This window comes from Megascapheus bottae, chromosome 7, assembly GCF_031878675.1.
Source record: "Megascapheus bottae isolate mThoBot1 chromosome 7, mThoBot2.hap1, whole genome shotgun sequence".
NCBI lineage: Eukaryota > Metazoa > Chordata > Mammalia > Rodentia > Geomyidae > Megascapheus > Megascapheus bottae.
This window is the reverse complement of record NC_143515.1, coordinates 42,046,920-42,069,057: the sequence shown is the minus strand read 5'-3', so window position 1 is coordinate 42,069,057 and position 22,138 is coordinate 42,046,920. Positions and strand designations below refer to the sequence as shown.

The 22,138-nt window shown below is 36.5% G+C and overlaps 1 protein-coding gene across 1 annotated transcript in view; it reads right to left on the bottom strand.

Moving 5' to 3' along the window:
* Pus10 (pseudouridine synthase 10) overlaps window positions 1-22,138 on the bottom strand; it is a 62,577-nt gene that overhangs the window by 20,057 nt on the left and 20,382 nt on the right. The window contains exons 5-11 of the mRNA XM_090336868.1: window positions 16,144-16,178; window positions 11,206-11,317; window positions 7,794-7,855; window positions 7,474-7,519; window positions 4,084-4,148; window positions 2,491-2,576; window positions 690-815 (exon numbers count right to left, since the gene is read on the bottom strand). Coding sequence (XP_090192994.1) covers window positions 690-815; window positions 2,491-2,576; window positions 4,084-4,148; window positions 7,474-7,519; window positions 7,794-7,855; window positions 11,206-11,317; window positions 16,144-16,178 — 532 coding nt within the window. The remainder of the gene's footprint in view (window positions 1-689; window positions 816-2,490; window positions 2,577-4,083; window positions 4,149-7,473; window positions 7,520-7,793; window positions 7,856-11,205; window positions 11,318-16,143; window positions 16,179-22,138) is intronic.

Sequence of the window (22,138 nt, the reverse complement as noted above, 5' to 3'; positions counted from 1 at the left end):
TCTCTCTTTTATGTAATCCTAGGTGAAATCACAGAATGCACACTGCCTTTGACCTGGCAGGCCTGTTGAGGCAAGGGAAACAAGCCTGACTAAACCTGACTTAGCCCAAAAACTCAGGCTCATCAATTCCCAGGAAATCAAAACTCAACATGCTAACATGATATATTTGTGAAATGGCCACCGCTGATCTCTTTTCCCTAAGGCTGAATTTCACCCCGAATGCACTGTAGATTTAGATGGAAGCCAGACATTTTGCCCGTGTCTATACCTAAACAAGAACTGGATGTGGAAGTGTTCTTTTAACTTCTCATATTCCCCCAAGGAGGCTGAGGCTGAGCCATGTTAAGGTCAGAGTTTAAGTACATTAATTTAAAGGAGTTTCCCATGAGAAAACAGAAAAGAAAGATATCCTTGGTCACCTTGGCTAAAATCGAGCCCTGACCTTCTAGAGGAGTTCTGGATGTAAGAATCCCAGTTCACCAAAAGGGGATAAGGGGCCCAGACTTTATAATGCCTGACAAAGAAATCATTCATGCTACTCCCCAAAATGTACTCATGAATGAAATGAAATTATTTTATTTTTGTTAGCAGTACAGAGGCCAACCAAACTCAGGCCTTTATATTTGCTACCTTCAGCCAAGCCCCCAGCAAATGACAACATATTCAAATATGAACATTTTCACACTTACTCTCTGCTTTGAACACTGTCAACAAATGATCTGAAATTAATTCTTCCACTGAAGATTCCAGTTTCCTTTCTCCGTCAATAATCCAAGGAGTTTGTGGTAGATTCCTTGAGTATTTATTATATCTCCCTGCCAAAGAAAATTAGAGATTTTCTTGGATGGAATGGTATGGCATGGTGAACAAAACAGGCAAAAGGAGAAGCAACTGTTTAGTAAGCCCGAAGTTCTAGGTGCTATGATATAAACTAATTCATAATATAACTTGGGGAACCAGCACCCAGGCATGCAAATAATTAAATAAAAAACAATAGATGGCTAAAGATGAAATGTGAATGGCACATCAAATGTGATTAAAAATAATTAAAATGATTAAAATATGATTAAAAGGAATCAATATATTTAATAAGTTGATTAACTTACTGAACATTATAGAATAGTATTATGAAATATACCAGGGATCATTTTTTTAAACTACTGCTTTACACATGGTTAACAATACATACTTTCAATATAATAGTCATTAGAGATAATGTATTGAAAAAATTCAAATATAGGAAAATTTGAAGCCTTTACTAGTTAAAAAAAAAATCCTAACTATGACTCAGTGTTTTATAGGTAAAACTAAACCAAGGGAGGCAGCTGCCACTGTTCTGGGGCAATCACAGAGAAATAAAGTAACAGTAATAATTGAAAATTGTGTGCTGTATTATCACTTGGGAAAGTTAATACAACAAGTTTTTCAGGTGTAAGTTAAATGGTTAGTCATTTAGGAAATTATAAAAATATAGGTTTTTGTGCTCAAGGCTAGAGCTCTGCCACATGAACCACAACTCCATTTCTGGCTTTTTCTGGTAGTTAATTGGAGATAAGAGTCTAACGGATTTTTCTGTCTGGGCTGGCTTTGAACCACAAACCTCAGATCTCAGTTTCCTAAGTAGCTAGAATTACACATGTGAGCTACTGGCATTCAGCACAAAAAATACTTTATGGCATGACATTTCAAATAACAGATCTTTCAAAGAGCTATTTTTCATTGTGTTTTTGTTTTTTTTTTGTGTGTGTGTGTATGAGTGTGTGTATGTGTGGACTAGGGCTTGAATTCAAGGTCTTGAGTTCTCACTCAGTTCTTTCACTCACGACTGGCACTCTTACTACTTGAGCCAGGCCTCTACTTTTGCCTTTTTTTTTTTTTTTTTGCCAGTCCTGGGCGTGGACTCAGGGCCTGAGCACTGGCCTTGGACTTTCTCAAGGCTAGAGCTCCAACACTTGAGCCTCAGCACCACTTCTGGCTTTTTTCTATATACGTGGTACCAGGGAATTGAACCCGGGTCTTCATGCATGCTAGGCAAGCATTTTAACCACTAGGCCAAACTCCCAGCCCTACTTTTGCCTTTTTGCTAGATAATTGAACATAAAAGTCTCTCTGGGGGCCGGGAGTTTGGCCTAGTGGTTAAAGTGCTTGCCTCACATGCATGAAGACCTGGGTTCGATTCCTCGGTACCACATACATAGAAAAAAGCCAGAAGTGGTGCTGAGGCTCAAGTGGTAGAGCTCTAGCCTTGAGAAAGTCCAAGGACAGTGCTCAGGCCCTGAGCTCAAGCCCAGACTGGCAAAAAAAAAAAAAAAAAAAAAGTCTCTCTGATTGGTCTGCCCAGGCTAGCTTCAAACCAAAGAACATAAAATAAAACAAAAACAAAAACAAAACAAAACACCCACAGTAAGAGAAAAGCAGAAGGTAAGCAAATTGAGATGCTTCAGAAAGGACACCAGGATGACAGGGAATGCAGAGTTTAGACTATTTTACCAGCTATGAAAACAGCACCATGAGCACATTCAATGTCCAGAACAGTGCATATAGTCTTTGGTGGGTCTGGTGGACAAGGAAACTGCCTGCAAAACAAAATAAATTTTATGGGTCCTACTTTGTAGACATGGTAACTGAATCAGTAAAGTAAGATAAAACAGAATCATCTGAGATACACACAGAATTCCAGTCTCTCCTTTTGGTTTTGGAACAACAGGGTCTTTTGGGCCTCTAAGGTACCACTTTTAACACTGAAGTAGGTAGCACTGAGTAAATCAGGTGCCTTGTCTTCCCAGATGATAATTTCCAGTAACCCTCAGATTTGTATTAGGAAGTGGAGTCCCTCCATTTTGTTCTTCCTGACCCCTTGCTGCCTGCTTACTTGATTCTCACTTGGGTAGAGCTAGTACACAGTAAGTTAGTGGGGTGCAGCCTGCCTGTGGGGAGGGAGCTCTACCCATTTTCCCTTTTCTTCCTTCTCATCCCAGCTAGGTTGGGAATTAGGCCACAGAGTCAAAAAAAAAAAGTAAGAAAGTTGTTGACACTATCCTCTTAGTTAAGTAACTTCAACCTCATATAGGAAAGGCAGGAAAGAACATTATCAACTATCCATCATCTAGGAATTTCCAGGAATCATAGTCTACTCATAAATGAGGAAATATATATTAAATGCCAAAAGTATGGCTTGAAATTTTTCCTTTGGCTTTCCAAGATGCTTTAAAAAAGAGTTTCATTTAGAAACTCAGGAACTTGCAGATGCTTGTATAAAGTAACTGTCTTTTTATCCCTGAGATTTAATGAAACTATTTCCATTGTAAGAGAGATACTTTTAGTCCATAAAAGCATCCTAACAACATTGCTTGAGATTTACACAAGATCTGGAACAATAACAACAGAAATGTTTTATCTTAAAAATCTTAAAATAGGGCCAGGAGTTTGGTCTAATGGTAGAGTGCTTGCCTAGCAAACACGAAGGCTGGGGTTCCTTGGTACTACATACATTAAAAAAACTAGAAGTGGTGCTGTGGCTCAGGTAGTAGAGCTCTAGCTTGAGAAAGTCTCAGAACAGTGCTCAGGCCCTGAGTTCAAGCACTAGAGCTGTCAAAAAAAAAAAAAAAGGAAATTATTAAGGTACTTCTATTTCTAACCATTTATGTTTTCAAAGAAAACACTGATGCCCACAATTTCAAGCGCATAATAGTGGACCCAGAGCCAGGTCTCCTCATGACTAGGCAATGCTAGTCCCTTATACATAAAGACATTCCAGGGCCACCTTGTCCTTCCTCCGAGGATGGAAATACAGGATTACAAATGTTGCGGGAATAGCACTTGACCAGAAGCCTAAACCCTCTTACCTAGTTAAAAACTTAGGCAAATCAACTCCCTCTCTGGATATCAATATGCTCTTCTAAAATATAAGGAAGTTGGACTTGATTCATAATTCAAATATTAATTTGACACACATATGTTGAACATCATGACATGCCAGGTACTTCACAAAGGACTGGTAATAGAAAGATGATTAGACACAACTGAAATTATCTCTAACATTTCCTCTATTCCCAAATACCATGATGCCTCCTTTTTACTTACTTTCGGAAATCTTCTTCTGTTATCTTACTCAAAGCTTTCATAACTGCCATTCTAGTGAACACTGACTATATTGGGTAAAAGGGGGGAAAAAAGACATTTTAGCACCTGAACAAAAGACATCAGAACTGAGTACACAGAACATGACTGAAGAAATTATATCATTTATAGACCTGGAAGTAACAAATGCTTAAGTCTCAAGAAAATAAGTAAAGCTTAACAGCTTATCATGCCAGTCCAATACATAATCTAGCACTCCAGCACTCTACCACTTCTCTTCAGTGATCTATGATCACAACACTAGGCACATGGAGCCAAACATTTACTGATCGGTCCATTCCTCTCAAAATCCAACCTTCACCTATGAAAATGATGGCATTGTAGGAAATGTGTTTTAAATTTTTCCTTAGACCTTAACAAGAATTTAAACTGAACCAGCCACTTTTCTTCCTGCTACCAGAGGCTTAGGAGTTGGCTACCAGAGAAGGGGACATAGGAGAGGAAATTAGCCTGCTCTGACACCTAGCCACTCAATGTCATTCAACAGTCTAAATGAAGTAAGCTGAAAACAAAGACATTACAACAATGTCCTACTCAGTTTTGGTTTTTGTCCCAAGACCAGAACTAAAAAAAAAAAAATTTTTTAAAGCCACAAGAGCCAGAAGCGTGGTCTAGTGGTAGAGTGCTCACCTCGCATGCACAAAGACCTGGGTTCAATTCCTCATACCACATACACAGAAAAAGCCAGAAGTGGCACTGTGACTCAAGTGGCAAAGTGCTAGCCTTGAGTAACAATTGCCCAAGGACAGTACCTGAGTTCAAGCCCCAAGACTGGCAAAAAAAATATGATGTAAAAATCAACATTAATAAATTCTTTAAAAAAAAAGACAAAGCCACGAAGTACAGCATAGATAATTTATAACTAGTCTATGAATGCTCATGATGATAAATCACAGCTATTTCTTCTTCAAGAAACTATGTGTGACTGAAAGGGTGTACACCCAAAGCACATTTATCATTAATCTGTTACTTAATGTTATAATATGATATATAATTATTATAGTATATAATATAGATATAAAACATATTCTAGGGTTGGAAGTGGCACTGTGGATCAAGTGGTAGAGGGCTAGCTTTGAGCTGAAGAGCTCAGGAACAGAGCCGACACCCAGAGTTCAAGCCCCAACACTGACAAAAACAAAACAAAACAAAAAATCATATTCTAGGGCTACTCTAGGGGGTTCTAACATGTGGTCAAAAGTGAAAATTAGGTACCTGTTTGATTACATGAATTATTAGGACTAAAATAATCTCAAAAGGCCATTCTATTTATAATGCGTACTTGAAGATCTACATCTCTCACTGCCAAATAGTAATAGTGTCTAATATGCTTTGAAAATGTTTTCCTTCTCTGATATTGGCACTGTTAAGTAAATGTAACAAAAAATAAAAATACATCTTCAATATAAACGTGTTTTACAAGTCCATAGAGCTTCCCAACTACTGTGGCAAAGCAAAGAGATACAGTTGTACTAAGATGTCTAATCTTTTCATTCTCAAAGGCTGAAGGGCAAGGACTGGGACAATGAGAGCCCTTGGACTTATTGCTTCCTTGCTAGAGCAACTTCAACCATTAACCTTAGGTTGCTAAACAAATATGCTACGATAAGAAGGTGCAGGGAAGGCCAGGCCCCCAGTGGATCCTACTCATAATCCTAGCTACTCAGGAGGCTAAGATCTGAAGCTTGTGATTCTGAGTCAGCCCAAGGAGGCAAGTTCTTATCTCCAATTAACTCGCGAAAGGCTGCAAGTGGAGTTTTGACTCACTAGTAGAGCACAAACTGTAAGCAAAAAAAAAAGCGAAGTAGAGCTGGTGGCTCTGAGTTCAAGCCCCAGTACAGAGACACACAGGCACACAGGCACAAAAGATACAGATACAGATACTGACATTGACACCTACACAGTCACAGTCACACACACACACACACACACACACACACACACACACAGTACATACTAACAAATCTGTTCATTAACACGGGAAGCCAGCTAACATTAGGCAGAAAAGAATATGAATAAAAGAACATTTTTACTAATGTAACCTAAATAGATGTATAGGTAAAATACCCCTTAATCTAAAAATCCAAACTCTGGATTTTTGGATACTCAGCCAGTAAAATCTGCGTAAGTAATTCCAAAATACAAAACATAACATTTCTGGTCCAATCATTTTAAATAAAAGATATTCAACCTGTACTAACTCAGGATCATCCTAAATTAAATAACTTATTTTGGATTATGTTTTTAAAACACCAATTTCTGGAATATATACATACAGACATATATGTATTTTCACACATATGTGCATATACATTCACACATATACATGTATGTGAATGAATATATATATGTATATATGTACACACATATATATATATACATATATGAACTTCTGCCTAATACTATAAGTTGACTTTCCCAAATGGCTAAAACTCTGGTTCTAAACTTTATAAACCAGAGGAAGGAACAATCCAGATATTGACACAACACAAGAAAATTTACATACTAGGACTTCTACCCAGAGGCCAAGATGCTGAGAGTTGAAAACATAAAAAGAAATTTAGCAGGTGCTGAGTGCAGTGGGTCCCACCTGTAATCCTAGTTACTCAGGAGGCTGAAATCTGAGAATCATGGTTCAAAGCCAGCCCTGAGTACTAAAGACTTATTTCCAATTAACTACCAGAAAATCAGAAGTGGGGCTGTGGATCCAGGGGTAGGGAGGTAGCCTTGAGCTAAAGAGCTCAGGGACAGTGCCCAGGCCCAGAGCTCAACTCCACAACTGGAAAAAAAAAAAAAAAGAAAAGAAATATAGCAGCTCGATGCTGGTGGCTCGGGCATGTAATCCTAGCTATTTAGGGGACTGAGATCTGAGGATTATAGTTCAAAGCCAGCCCGGGCACAAAAAGTCCCTGAGACTCTTATCTTCAGTTAGCCACCAGAAAACTGGAAGTGGTGCTGTGGTTCAAGTGGTAGAACAACAGCCTTCAACTGAAGAGCTCAGGGACAAGTACCCAGGCTCAGAGTTCAAGCCCCATCACTAACCAAAAATTAAAAAAAGAAACACTGCAAATGAGCATATTTGAAGACTGATTCTTGGTATAATCAACTTGCCACATTTAAGTGCATATTTCTTTATTATTCATTTGAATACTAGGCTCAGAAAAAATTCACTCAAAGAACTAAGATGTAAAACTTCTTACCTGAAGGGGTGTGGTAGAAAGGATGGGAGAGAATATTTAAAAGGGTGACATCAAGATGCACTATATTCAGAAACTGCTTTGTTGAATGGGAACTCATATACAACTACTTTAAAGATAATTTTAAAAATCTTACCTGTTTGTTTTTGGCTGGCTTGAAACAATCTGGGCAAACTGCACCACTAAAATAAAATTCAAGCATTATAAAATGTTAATGAGTTTATTTGGGGATGAATATAATTCAAATATACTTTCCTCAACATGGCTGCACAGTCAGCCACGTGAGCCGTATTGGTCTGCCTGAGGAGCCTCTGTAAGAGGGCACATTCTACACCTAGTAAGACATGATGAGTTCTGGAAAACACTCATTAGAAAGAGAAATAATACTATTTTCATGAAAACCGAAAGCATTAACAATTTTACATAACTGACAGTGATGTTTATGTGGCAACTTACAGGAAGTGGCAGTCCTCGACTGTTTCTGGGTGAGCAAAGACCACACTCACTTCAAACATGCTCTAAAAATTAGAAAGACATTTTTTAAATGAGCAAAAGGAAACCAACTCCAACAATTTATGAATGGAAACAGAAATCAACTCTCAAGGATTGGCTCAGAAAAATGATGAGGAAAACTAGAAATACTACAGCTCTCAAGCCAGCTTGTTCACAGGGCAGTGGTAAAGGAAATTTGGTGTGTTTTTTAATTTCTAAAACTCTGTCACTAAGTGATACTACCACACAACTTTCAAAATAAAACTTTTAAAAATTTGTATGATTCTCGAACCAAGACATAAATTAGCTATGAAGGTGTATGTAAATTAGGGGACGTGGGAAGAGGTAACTTTCAAGAACAAACTGTTCTATTACTACTATGACTGGAATAAGGCAAAACATTATATTCACATCCTTTAAAACTGTATGAGGTTTATTTTTTAAGTGTTCAACCTTTAAAAAACACATTTTAATGGGGCCAGGAGTTTGGCCTAGTGGTAGAGTGCTTGCCTAGCATGCACTTGCCTAGTGTGCACTAGCTTGCCTAGAATCGAACCCAGGTTCGATTCCTTGGTACCACATACATAGAAAAAAGCTGGAAGTGGTGCTGAGGCTCAAGTGGTAGAGCTCTAGCCTTGAGAAAGCTCAAGGACAGCACTCAGGCCCTGAGTTCAAGCCCAGGACTGCGCTACTTTAAAAAAAAAAATATATATATATATATATATAAATATTTTTTACTTAAAAAAATTCCTCCAAATTATAAAATAGTCAAATCAAATCAAATGAGTTTTCAATCCCACTCAACCTAGGTAAAACAATTAATAATTTAGCATACTTCTCTTGGTCATTTTTATGAATATATGCTTTAGAAAAATGTTGCTTGTTTAATCATATTTCACAGATATATATTAACTATAAAAATTGTCAGAAAAGCTAAAGAAACTTTTTCTAGTACTAAAAATTGTTAGCTGAGAACAGGCTACTCCTTCAATTTGAGGATCGTGGTACAAAACCAGCAAAAAGCCCATGGAGTCTAATATCCAATTAACCACAAAAAGTTCGAAGTGCAGCTATGGCTCAAATGGCAGAGCACAAGTCTTGAGCACAAATGCTGAGGGACAGAACCCAGCCCCCAGAGTTCAAGCACCAGAACTGCCACACACACACACACACACACACACACACACACACACACACACACGTGCACACCATATACATCATTACAATGAGCTGGGCACACGTAGCTCACACCTATAATCCTAGATACTCAAGAGGAGGAGACCTGAAGATCATGGTTTGAAGTCAAGCTGGGCAGGAAAGTCTATACGACTCTTATTTCCAATTAACCATCAAAAAACCAGAGAGGAATTGCAACTTAAGTGGTGGAGTGCCCAGGCCTCAAGTTCAAGCCCCAGGGCCCAACACACACACACACACACACATACACACACCTCTACAATAAATATTCCTATACCTCAGAAAAGCTGATTTTCACTGGGCACTAATCCCAACTATTCAGAAGACTGAGCTCTGAGGACTGCAGCCCAGGCAGGAAAAGTTCATGAGACTCTTATTTCCAACTATCACCAAAAAGCTGGAAGTGGAGTTGTGGCTCAAGTGATAGAGCACTAACCTTGAGGATAAAAGATCAGGGTCCAGAAATCACTCACACACAACAACAAAAAAATAAAAGCAAGATTTCATAAACCATATACTTCAACCTCTTTTGGGAATACACAAAATTCTATATTAAACCAGGCATCAGTAGCTCACACCAGTGGCTCACATCCTGGCTACTTAAGAGGCTAGAATCTGAGGATTGTAGCCCAGGCAGGAAAAATCTGTAAGACTTTTATCTCCAATTAACCAGCAAAAAGCCAGATGTAGAACTGTGGCTCAAGTTGTAGAGCACTAGCCTTGAACAGAAAAAGCTAAAATTAGCATCCAGGCCTAAAGTCAAGCCCCACCCAGTATCAACACAAAACAAACCAACAACAACAACAAAAATATCCTTTTACCTCGGAAAATCTAAATGACATGCTGTTGCAATTTATCATTTTTGTTAAGTTTTATATTTATTGGGTTCCATGAGTGCTGAGTTCCCTGGATGATTAGTAAGCTACTAACTACTCTAGACTCACAAGAGTAAATAGCTTTCTTTTGTTCCTTATCTAGCCTACAAAATAAAACTAAAATGAATCACACATGACCTACTAAAGAAAACTTAATTCACTCTAACTCATCAAACCATTATTTCATCTTCTGTTTTCTATTTTCTATTCTCACTGATTCAATGTGTAAAATTATTTGTGCTTCAAACTGAAATCTGAGGTAAAAATATTTTGCATTAGAGACTAGTCTAAATTCCAAAGTACTTTTATTACCTCATTTCCTTCTCACACTATCTGTGGTTTTATTCTCTACTCTCTCAGTATTCACTTCAAAGGACAGTCAGTTTACTCCTACTAACAGAAAGAAATAGAGTATATAAATTAAAATGGTCTAAAAACTCTTAAGTTTTACTTGAATGTAATATTCCTAGAATTTCCTTCAAGCAAAATGATGGCATACAGAGGTCATCCTATTAAATTCTAATTTAAGATGAGCTGGGGTATGTCCTGTTTTTACATCTGCAAACCTGTTGAGCTTTCCTTGAAATTCAATCCATTCCACAGACTAAGGTAAGGTTTTTTCTTGAATTAAGAAAGTAACTAAATTTTCTGGTTTCAAAGGCAATGTCCACTCAAACAGAAGGACTTGAGATACCCACAAGGTAGAATGTATTGGGTCATTCTCACTGAAGTTAAAATGGTGCTATCTATGTTTTTGAAGCTACAAGATAGCCACAGATAAGTCAAACGTAAAACAGTCCAGAGTAGAATCTATACCAGCTCAGTTATTCATATATCATTTTGTATCAGAATATCTGCTCCCCCAATTAAACTATAACCATGTTAACATTCCTAACCTTTTAAGGTCTTCCTGTTTGGATCACAAAGAAGTATTTGGAGAAGATTAAAAGGATTTTAACCTCAATTTTAATGCTTAGAAATCCTTTACTGAATTATTTAAAAAGAAGATTTTCTTTTTTTTTTTTTTGCCAGTCCTGGGCTTGAGTTCAGGGCCTGAGCACTGTCCTTGGACTTTCTCAAGGCTAGAGCTCTACCACTTGAGCCTCAGCACCACTTCTGGCTTTTTTCTATGTATGGGGTACCGAGGAATCGAACCTGAGCCTATGTGCATGCTAGGCAAGCACTCTACCACTAGGCCAAACCCCGGCCTAAAAAGAAGATTCTTCTGACCAAAGCAAAACTCTGCCATATTAATAAAGTAAAAATAACTAGAGAATAAACTTAACAATACTATCACTCAATACCTTTCCATCAACGGGAACGCCCAGTTCCTCTGAAAACAGGGAGTGAGTTATCCATTTGTAGGCTTCTTTTAGCTGAACTATATCAGTTCTTCCCAGCGACAGACTCTGCTTTCTGAATAACAAAAATTAATTCACTGACATGAGAAACTTCACTTTTTCTATCAAAGGAAAAAATTATGTAATTATTTTAAAATACTGTTAAGTGTATGTGATAAAAAGCAGTGAAGAAAGCAAATGAAAATTCTCTACATCATAGACCTGTAATCTCAGGAAATCAAGAAACTACCCTTTAGATGGTTTATAAAACATTTCTTAAAAGAGTTAATGACAAAAGCTTTTCTGAGATAGATTTATAGGTTCCAGGATTTATACATTCTGAAAGGGGGAAAAGATAATTGCTTATTGCTCAGAAGCTGTAACACTAACTACTACAGTAATCACCTGCATGGTGAATCTCCTCCTCTCCTTCTGACTATGAGACCTATTCTTGAGAAATCATTGTAAAGGCTGTATTTTTTTCTTTATTGCTGCAGAAGCAATATTAAATCCTGAAGTAACAATATTATGATATGCTTCTCAATGTAATAACTAATGATGTCTGAGTAAAGACTTCACATTCCCCTAAAATCTACTCATGAGATAATATACTACCCATTTGGGAAGTCCCCATTCTGAAATCTGGTTTTATTTATAGCCTAAAATTGTCATAGAAAAAAAATAAACTGAAGTAAAAGGAAAGAAAAACAGGGTATGGTATGACTAAAACTATTTTACTCTGTTGAGAAATTGTGGTATTTCTAACAAGCCCATATAATTAACTAATTAAACTTCATATCAACTTTATGCCTAACTATAGGACTGTTTTTTTGTTGTTGTTGTTTTCTTTTCTTTTCTTTTTTTTTTTGCCAGTCCAGGGCTTGGGCTCAGGGCCTGAGCACCGTCCCTGGATTTTTTTTCTCAAGGCTAAGGCGTCTACCACTTGAGCCACAGCACCACTTCTGGGTTTTTTTGCTATGTATGTGGTACCGAGGAATCGAACCCGGGTCTTCGTGTATACTAGGCAAGCACTCTACCACTAGGCCAAACTCCTGGCCCACTGTTTTTAAAAGAGATGTTAGGATCAAGTTCTGAATCATCCCTTCCTTCCTTTCTTTTTTTTTTTTTTGTGGTCAGTCATGGGGCTTGAATTCAGGACCTGGGTGCTGTCCCTGTGCATTTTTTGCTCAAGGTGAATGTTCTACCATTTTGATAGTTAATTGAAGCAAAGAATCTCAGCCTCTTTAGTGCTAGGATTACAAGCATAAGATATAGCACCAGTTGAATCATCCCTTTTATTTCATTTGAATATTTATTTATTTATTTACTTGTTTATTTATTGCTAGTCCTAGGGCTTATACTCAGTGCCTGAGCACTGTCCTTGAGCTTTCTCAAGGTTAGAGCTCTACCACTTGAACCACAGTACCACTTCCGGCTTTTTCTATGTATGTGATATTGAGGAATCTAACCCAGGTCTTCATGCATGCTAGGCAAGCATTTTACCACTAGGCCAATCTCCCAGCCCTGAATCGTTCCTCTTAATGTGCCTCATTTTCAGGCTGGGAAGGTGGCCTAGTGGTAGTGTGCTTGCCTGGAGTACATGAGGCCATTATTAGAATTAATAATGTCTAATTTTCACCAGTAGAAACTACTACCTATGAGCAATATCCATTTTCATTTAATCTTTTTCTTTTTTTTTGTCGGTGGTAGGGATTGAACTCTGGGCCGGGGCACTGTCCCTGAGCTCTTCAGCTCAAGGCTACTGCTCTACCCCCTTGTGCCACAGAGCCACTTCTGATTTTCTGGTGGTTAATTGGACATAAGAATTTCACAGACTTTTGGATTTTCATGCCCGGGCTGTCTTTGGGCCACAATCCTCAGATCTTAGCCTCCTGAGTAGCTAGGATTATAGGTGTTGGCCACTGTCACCCAGCCATTTTCATTTAATTTTGTAAGACAAAAGACATTAATAACTGTTTGTTGCAAATTAAAACTTAGTTTAGCAAATGATTAAACTGAATCAATCTGAAAAAGAGATTATAAAGAATATTATTCCCCTAAAAATACAAATTAAAAAACAGTTGATCTCCCATTCTAAATCCAGCCAAAACTATAACTGGTTACAGAGGATACTTCTATGTTTTGCGATTATGGTTTACAATGAAATATCTAAACAAACAGTATTTAACAATACATTTTGGTATTTTAAGACTATCTTGATATTGAATCAATAGCTTAATGATATTTGTATAAACTAGCATCACAGGTAAAAGTACATTATTATATGAGCATATATTCTTTCAGAATATATTTTAGAGAGTTAAAGGCTGGAGCCAAAAAAAAAACTACAATAGAATCTATTTAAAAATTGGTTAGCTTAGGCCTAGTGGTAGAGTGCTTGCCTAGCATGCATGAAGACCCAGGTTCGATTCCTCGGTATCACATACATAGAAAAAAGCCAGAAGTGGTGCTGTGGCTCAAGTGGTAGAGCCCTAGCCTTGAGAAAATCCAGGGACAGTGCTCAGGCCCTGAGCCCAAGCCCAGGACTGGCAAAAAAAAAAAAAAAAATTGGTTAGCTTAGTATTCAAAGAGTTGTACCAATAATCCATTCTAGTTAGGGAAATTGCTGTTTTAGATCATGCTGTTTTTGTACAGCATGTTAGTCCAGTTTTAAAAAAAATATAGACACTTTTCTCCTACAGATTAAAAAGCCCCAAAAAAAAGAGTTAATAGTTTTGAAAGCTTATTACAAATACCAGTACTTAAGATGTCAGCATTCCAATCCTAAAATGTAAAATGTGGTTATTAACTTTTTTTTTTTTTTTTTTTTTTTTGCCAGTCCTGGGCTTGAGCTCAGGGCCTGAGCACTGTCCTTGGACTTTCTCAAGGCTAGAGCTCTCCCACTTGAGCCTCAGCACCACTTCCGGCTTTTTTTTTTTTTTTTGTATGTATGTGGTACCAAGGAATTGAACCCGGGTCTTCGTGCATGCTAGGCAAGCACTTTAACCACTAGGCCAAACTCCCAGCCCCGTGGTTATTAACTTTTTAAATGTAATTGGGGAAAACATCTTCACAGAGGCCATTGGCAGATATCTGATTGTCATATAGAAGGATTAGCAATCACAAAGAAAAATGCAGTCCCCATTTAATATTCAGTAACTGCCTTTTTTCTCTGTCAGATAACTTCTAATGACAATGTTACCTAGAATCATTTTTGTTCCATATATATATAACACAATCGCCACTCTAAAGAAAAGATGAACTATAATGTTAAAGGCAATTGCTTTTTTCTACATCTCTAAACTAAAGAATCAATTCTTTGATGGAAATTCTTCTATGAGCCTTTCAAATTCTAATGAACTAGGGGCAGTGAAGGAAAAGACTAGTATCCTATATTTTCCCCCAGTATTCTTATTTGAATTAAGTTCTTTCCAAAGAAATTAAGCATAGTTTTAAATCCTTTGGTACAGAATAAAAAGAATAACTCATAAGCAAAATGAGTACGAACTAAAAACATTTAGGAGATAATGTGTCTTTACCATGGGAAGAATTTTCTGAAAAATATAGGATCAAATTATGTTATGATGCCACAACCATAAGACTAATTTAATAAGATTTATTTAAACCACCAAACTTTTTATAAATATAGTTATTATTACCCTTTGAAAAATACAAATATGAAATACAAAGTAAAACAAAATTATTTTTTTCTTATAAATAACAACTAAGAATGACTTTCTAGTACAGAAATTTGTGCTTCTATAGAGTTTTCTCAGCAAAGCATAAAGGAACTTCCAAAAATCATATGACTTGTTTTTTGTCATTTATAGGTCTTGAACTAAAGGCCAGGGCGCTATCCCTAAGCTCTTTTGCTCTAGGATAGCACTCTACCACTCTGAGCTATACCACCATTTCTGACTTTTTCTGAGTAGTAAACTGGAGAAAGGAGTCTCACAGACTCTTCTGCCTGAGCTGGCTTGGAACCCGGTCCTCAAATCTCAGCCCCCTGAGTAGCTAGGATTACAAGTGTGAGCCACCAGTATCTGGCTTCACGTAACCCTTTTTATAGCACAGAAATCCTAGTTTAAAATCCAAATGCTTTGAAGAATGAAAAGTTACTTTTAAGCTCAGTTGCAAACTAAATCCTGACTCGAACACATGGGACTATTTAGTTCGTTTACTAAATTCACTGTGAATATTCTTACATTTTATTGCAGAAATATTAATGTTTAGTTACACAGTATCAGCTTTAAGAAGGAGTGTGTTACATTTTATAATTAGTATCATATTACAGTCCTAAAATCCAAAAATTCTAAATTCCAAGCCACATTTGGCCTCCAAAGGTTTCATCTAAAAAACTAAGTTTGGGGGGAGGGAAAGGGAGACAAAACATGAGAAGGGGTATCAATGTTCTAAAAGTAATGCATCCACCACCTGACAAATGTAACTAACATTACCTCCACAATAAAATACAATAAAAAAAGAAAAAAATTGTAAGTTTATTTTTTCTATGTGTCATCTGTGAACAAATTCACTGTTCTACCCAATCTTACTTTTCATTTTTTGTGGTCTAGTTTTATAGTTTAGTTTCTAATACCAATAAAAAAATTTATTATCTTAAGATAAAACTCCTAAATTATATTAATTGCCCAATACATGTGTTTATATTAATATTAAATCTACACAACAAAAGCAGAATCTACTTTACTATATTCCTAATATGCTACACAACTTCCCTCCCTGAGTAAGGCTGAAACCCTAAATTGATACAATAAAAATTATTACCTTTTGCAACTTCTCTAGTAACTAGTAAGTTTACAAAAAAAAAGAGTAGTAAAAGTACTTTAACAATGAGGTAACATATTTAAATGATGGTAAAAATTCCCTACATAAATTACTTACCCCATTTCCTGTTTTACCAGCAACCATGCAGCATGCTAGAGGCAATTTAGTCACACCCAGAAAGAGAAGAAGAAAAATGTTCAATGTTAAATTAAGTTCCAATATAATTACCTAGTGCTAGCTAATTTGCTAATCAAAGTCCCCTTCAGAAGACAGGAATGTCGTAATGGTCTCAGATTCATTTAAAACAAAAAACAAAGTAAGGCTCACTTTGCAATGCTGACTTGCTATGGCCTAGAAATTCAAGGGGTATCCCCTTTCTATCTCTCACTAGTGAGAGAGAGAAATCATTCTTAAAGTGATTTTTAACAGAGTTAGGTTAACATTTTTTAAGATACCTAATTATCTCATCAGGGAAAAGCCCAAAGTGATTAGGTACCTACTACTCAAAACATATTATGAAGACACTAGATTTTTTGTTGTTGTTAATAGGGAGAAATATTTTTAACTCTACTTAGCTCATAATATTCACATTTACATATTCAGGAGTTAAATGTAGTAATGCAGGCTGGGAATGTGGCTCAGTGACAGAGAATGCTTGCCTAGCATGCATAAAGCCCTGAGTTTGATTCCTGAGTACCACAAAAACAGAAAAGATGGGAAGTGGTGCTGTGGCTAATGGTAGGGTGCTAGCCTTGAGCAAAAGCAGCTCTGAGACAGTGCCTAAGCCCTGAGTTCAAGCCCCACAACTGGCCAAAAAAAAAAAGTATTAATGCCTCCAACTTACTTAGATTTACATAAAGCTAAGCTAGATTGGTGTGGAGATACCTGGATGGTTAGATATATAATAAAGCAAACAGAAAATACTAACAGTCCCTGCATGGTGGTTCATACCTATAATCCTACCAACTTGGAAGGCTGAGGTCAGGAGAATTAGTCTGATGTGTCTACAGGCATAAAATCCACCAGACTCCATCTCAACCAAGCCTGTATGAAGTGACACAAACCTGTTATCTCAGCTATCAGGAAAGCATAATGGCGTGGTGCAGTGGCAAGAGTCTGTCATCCTTAAAGACATGGGGAAGCACAAGTGGGAGAATCACAGCTCCAGCCAGCCTGGGTATAATGTGAAACCCTACCTTGAAAATAAGTGATGTAAGAAGGGTCTGAGGTGTGGCTCAAGTGATAGATCATCTGCCTGGTAAGTACCAGGCCCTGGGTTTAATCCCAGTTCAAAGAAGGATAGGAAAAAAAAAAGGGGGGGTGGGGGGGAGGGTAATGGGTACCAAGACATGTGAAAGGATATCAGTGTATGTGAATTAATGCACCTTTTATCTGGCAAATATCATGTAACCCTTTTATTAATTACAATAAAAAATTTAAAAAAAAATAAATCATACCCAGAAAAAAAAAGGGAGTGCCTTGAGCCCTTAAAGGTTTTTCAAATGCAAATAAAGACTAAGGTGTTAAGATTCAAAAAAAAAAAAAAAAAGAATTCAGGGAAGGTAGAAGAAAGAAGGGAAGGAGAATTAATGAAATTAATGTAAAATGCTTTGCATAGATAATATATCCTACTTAGAGTTCTTCATTTTCCATTAGACTCTCACAGCTTTCAAGTTAGAAGAATATACACACAGTACAGCACTTGTGAACATGACAGGATCATGTACATATTAGTCAATAATACTGTATGTAGTCTGCTTTTAGATGTCAAAAGAAATGGCTAGGCACATGCACTTCAAGACATGACTTAATATATGCATCCACTATGACTCCTGTGAAGACCCTAGTTCTTTTCAATAAACAAATGGCCAGCAGGGCACTGGAGACTTCCTAGAGACTTAGGATCGTTCAGAAACGGTAGGTGAATGAATGTATGAAAACTTGAGCTACTCACAACAAACTCACCACTAGCTAAAAACTGTCACCAAGGTCTCATTTGCTATCTGTTTACCCTGTCTGCTCCCTCTACTTGCTCCCATTTGTAGTACTGTAAGACCCCCTATCTTGATTCCATCCATTTATTCAAGTCCTGTTTCACTGTATGTGGCATGGCATAATACACTACTATTAAGAGTCAAAAAACCTGGTTTCAAGCTTCACTTAATTTCTGGGACTCAGTTTTCTAATATGAAAATGAAATAAAGTAAAGATTCAGTAAACCTTACAGAATGACTAGAGGTTACATTAATAAACATTTGTTAGTAAACTATTTAATAATAATACAATTAATATTACTAGGACTTTGAGGTCAAAGAAATAATATGTATGGTATCTTTCCTTCAGCCTCATATTTTTGTATTAAAGAATTTATTAACATTGATTTTTATAACATTTCAAATGTCATGCTTAACAAACAAGTGTTCAAGAAGGGAATTTCTATATACAATCACTGGCACATAGATTTTAGAACATAATTAAGCTGAGGGTTTGTATGTCATAGATACAAATTAATATATGTAATAAAACATTATGTCTATAGAGTATATATCTTTAAGAAACCAATAAACACTTATCTCTGAATCTATACAAGAAAATTAACTCTCCCCTTACAGGGATATTGAGAGGATTTAAAGGAATTACGTACACAAGGAACCAAGATTATTGGCATGTACTTAATAAATTATTATTTCTGTTACACTGAAAATTTGCCATCTATAATATACAAATAATACAATTCAGATTTACTCCTTAAATCTGAGGACCTGGTCCTATTTCTCCACATCCCTAAACTGTTTGCTATAGATAGTTCTAGAATCTCCCTCATCAGTGAAAGCTGAAGAGCTCAGGGACAGCACCCAGGAGTTCAAGCCCCATGACCCAACCAAAAAAGGAGAGAGCAGGGAGAGCGAGAAAGGTAATCCTTTTCCTTTAAAAATTTCTCCATTAACATAACATTAGCATATTTACCAACTGTGGAGATACCTGTCAAATTTTGGTTATTGCCCATTAATTAATTTTTAGGACTGTGCCCTCAAAAACTAAATTTCAAGACAAGGAACTTCTAATTTAGGCTCTTCCTATTTCAGATTTTTACTTTTTACATCACTTAGAGAAGTCATCTCAGCCATCTTTCTTCCTTCATATCACTGCTATGCTTTAAACATACTAATTCTAACTTGCTAATTTATGGTTGTTTCTGAAAAGTCATTTATATTAATGATAATAAATAATGTATATATATGGACATACCTGTGACGACACTGGTTATGTTGCTTGAACTCAGGTCCTAGGCATTGTCCCTGAGCTTCTTTTGCTCAAGGCTAGCACTCTACCCCTTGAGCCACAGTGCGACTTTCGGCATTTTCTCTGTATGTGGTACTGAGGAATCAAGCCCAGGGCTTGTGCTTGCTAGGCGTGTACTCCCAGGCCTACTTCTTTTTAAGAAAGCAAGAATCAGGAAATACTTCTAGTCTAGATTTACCAGCTAAAAAGCTGTGGTTAATTGCATTTAGCAGTTGCTCCTTAAAAAAAAAAAATTACTGTCAGGTATTCCAAGTTACTTTATAAATCTTCCCTTTTACATAAAACAGAATCTACTTTTCTTCACTGATGTTAATATAAGACTAGTACAAGTGTTTTCCTTTCTCCGTCCTCTTGGATTTTATGTACTTTAAAATAATCTCTGTTTTTGTTACACATGATTAGAAAAAGTACATACTGAGTCTCTCTCTCTCCCTCCCCCTCTCCCCCTCTCTCCCCCTTCCTTCCTCTCTCTCTCCCTCTCTTTCTCTTTCTCTTTTGTAGGATATGAGTATTGAGCTCAGTCCTTTAGAGCTGTCTTCTAAGTAACTGGGATTCCTAGGAGTTGTATGAGCCACTATGCCCTTTTTAATCTCTCTTTACCAGAGAGTTCCAATAGATTCAAATCTATTTGTTTACTTTTATTTATTTATTATTGCCAGTCCTGGGGCTTGAACTCAGGGCCTGGGCACTGTCCTTGGTTTTTTTTTTTTTTTTTTTTTTTTCTCATGGCTAGAGTTCTACCATTTGAGCCACAGCACCATTTCTGGCTTTTTTCTATGTATGTAGTACCAAGGAATCAAACCTAGGCCTTGGTGCATACTAGGCAGGCACTCTACCACTAGGCCAAACTCCTGGTCCTACTTTTACTGTATCATTTTTGCATTTATCTCATTTAAATTTTTGTTATAATTACATCTTCTCACTTCCTGCATGAAACCAATGACCAAAACTGAAGTATACCATCTTATTGCTTTTATTTCAGTAGTTAGAAATACTTTTTTTTCTATCTATAACAACCCTAATAGAAATCTACCAGTCTAGTTTTTTTTAAGTTATTTGTTTATGAAAGTATATATTATAAAATTGTAATGAACATGGATCACCCATTTTATTTTATTTTTCCAGTTTGTTTTTATTTGACACCTTTTTATGGGATACTGTGGTGTCCCATGTATACATTGTATAATGTCAATTCAAGGTAATTAGAGTGTCTGTTATCGCAAACATTTATTTACTTATTTATTGTGACAAAAACATTTAAAATTCTCTTCTGGCCATTTTGATACAGTGAGTGCATTATTGTTACCTGTATTTGCCCAGTTGTGCAACAAAACCTCAGAAAATACTCCTCCTGTCTAACTGTAGCTTCTTACCACAAGCAGTCTCTCTCAGCAATCTGTTCCTCCTTCCTGTTTCTCTTAACTACTAGTTTTCACTTCTGTGAGATCAACTCTAGTTTTTATCATGCAAATTAATTATGGGAGCAGTTGGAAGAGAAAATATGAGAAAATACTTATAGAATTCTATTCTTTTTGGAAATGAATATAATTTATACTGATTTCTGACCCAGAGAAGTTTTATACATTTTAAAGTTAAGTACTGCAGGAGTGCTAGCAGGAAGAGTAGAAAAAATTTATTTCCAAATGTATTTAATGATCATTTTTGATATCTCATGAGCCTTTAAATTTTTTTCAGTTATTTTATCTTCTGTTTTTACATCATGGTGATATATGAGTAGCTCATTACATTGTAATTCTCCAGAATTTTGCTTAAAATTTCCCACACAATCTAAGTTCTGACATTAGACCTTACTTTGAGATAGGCTTTCACCAAATTATTCTTAAGAATCTGTGGGTTTTTTTCTTCCTTCTCTCTCATTTTCTCTTTTTCTCTCTGTCTTTTTCAGTTTTTCTTTGTTCTCTGTTGTCCCTCCTCCTTTCCCCCCACATCTTTCAGGTAACCCTAATAAAGTTACTGACAGGATTTAAGCTGCCTTTGGTTTTTTCTCAGTGTCTTATTTCACTTAGTTGTTAGGAGTGTGGTGGGTGGTACTTTGGTCATTTATTCGCCTTTTCAATTTACACACCTGTTAGCCTGCAGTCACAGCTAGAAACGGAGTCACTTCCTTAAACCTTTCAACTAAAACTAGGACTGAAAGTTTGGAAAGACAAGGTGTAAGGAAATAGCCCTTTTTATTTAATTGAAGCAGTTTGCTTTAATTTTGAATTGTTAAAGACATGTATAAAAATATTTTTGGTAAACAATCTTACTTAAACCTCCAATTATATGAACCCCCGTTTTTTTCCCTGTTTTATAGATGAAGACCAAGAGGCCCTTAGTTTGCCCCAAACCACTTGCCAAGTAGGAAAGGCTCAGTTTTTCCTGTTTTGAAATCCCAGGCTTTTCTGGGATTCTGAGTATCCTGGTTTTGATACTGGGCAGAGAGCTCCTTATAAAGAAAAAGTATGACAGCACACTAATAAACCTTAACAGTTGTAGATTTTATTTGTTTCGGAAAGACTTGGAAGTTTTTAGTATATGCTTTAATAGATTTACAAAGACTCAAATAGTAATAGCTGGAAATATGGCCCATTTTTGGGGTTGGGGCAAGGCTTAAGTGAAAGAACAAGACTCTGAGTTCAAACTCCTGTACTGCACATATATATCTCACATGTATTTTACATTGCAATAAAATGTGTTAATTTGGAGGAAACCTTTTCTTTAAAAATAGATCATTATCCATGGGAGATTGTAAGTATATTATACAGTTTAAAAAGTATTTATTCTAGTAATACAACACCTCTAAAGT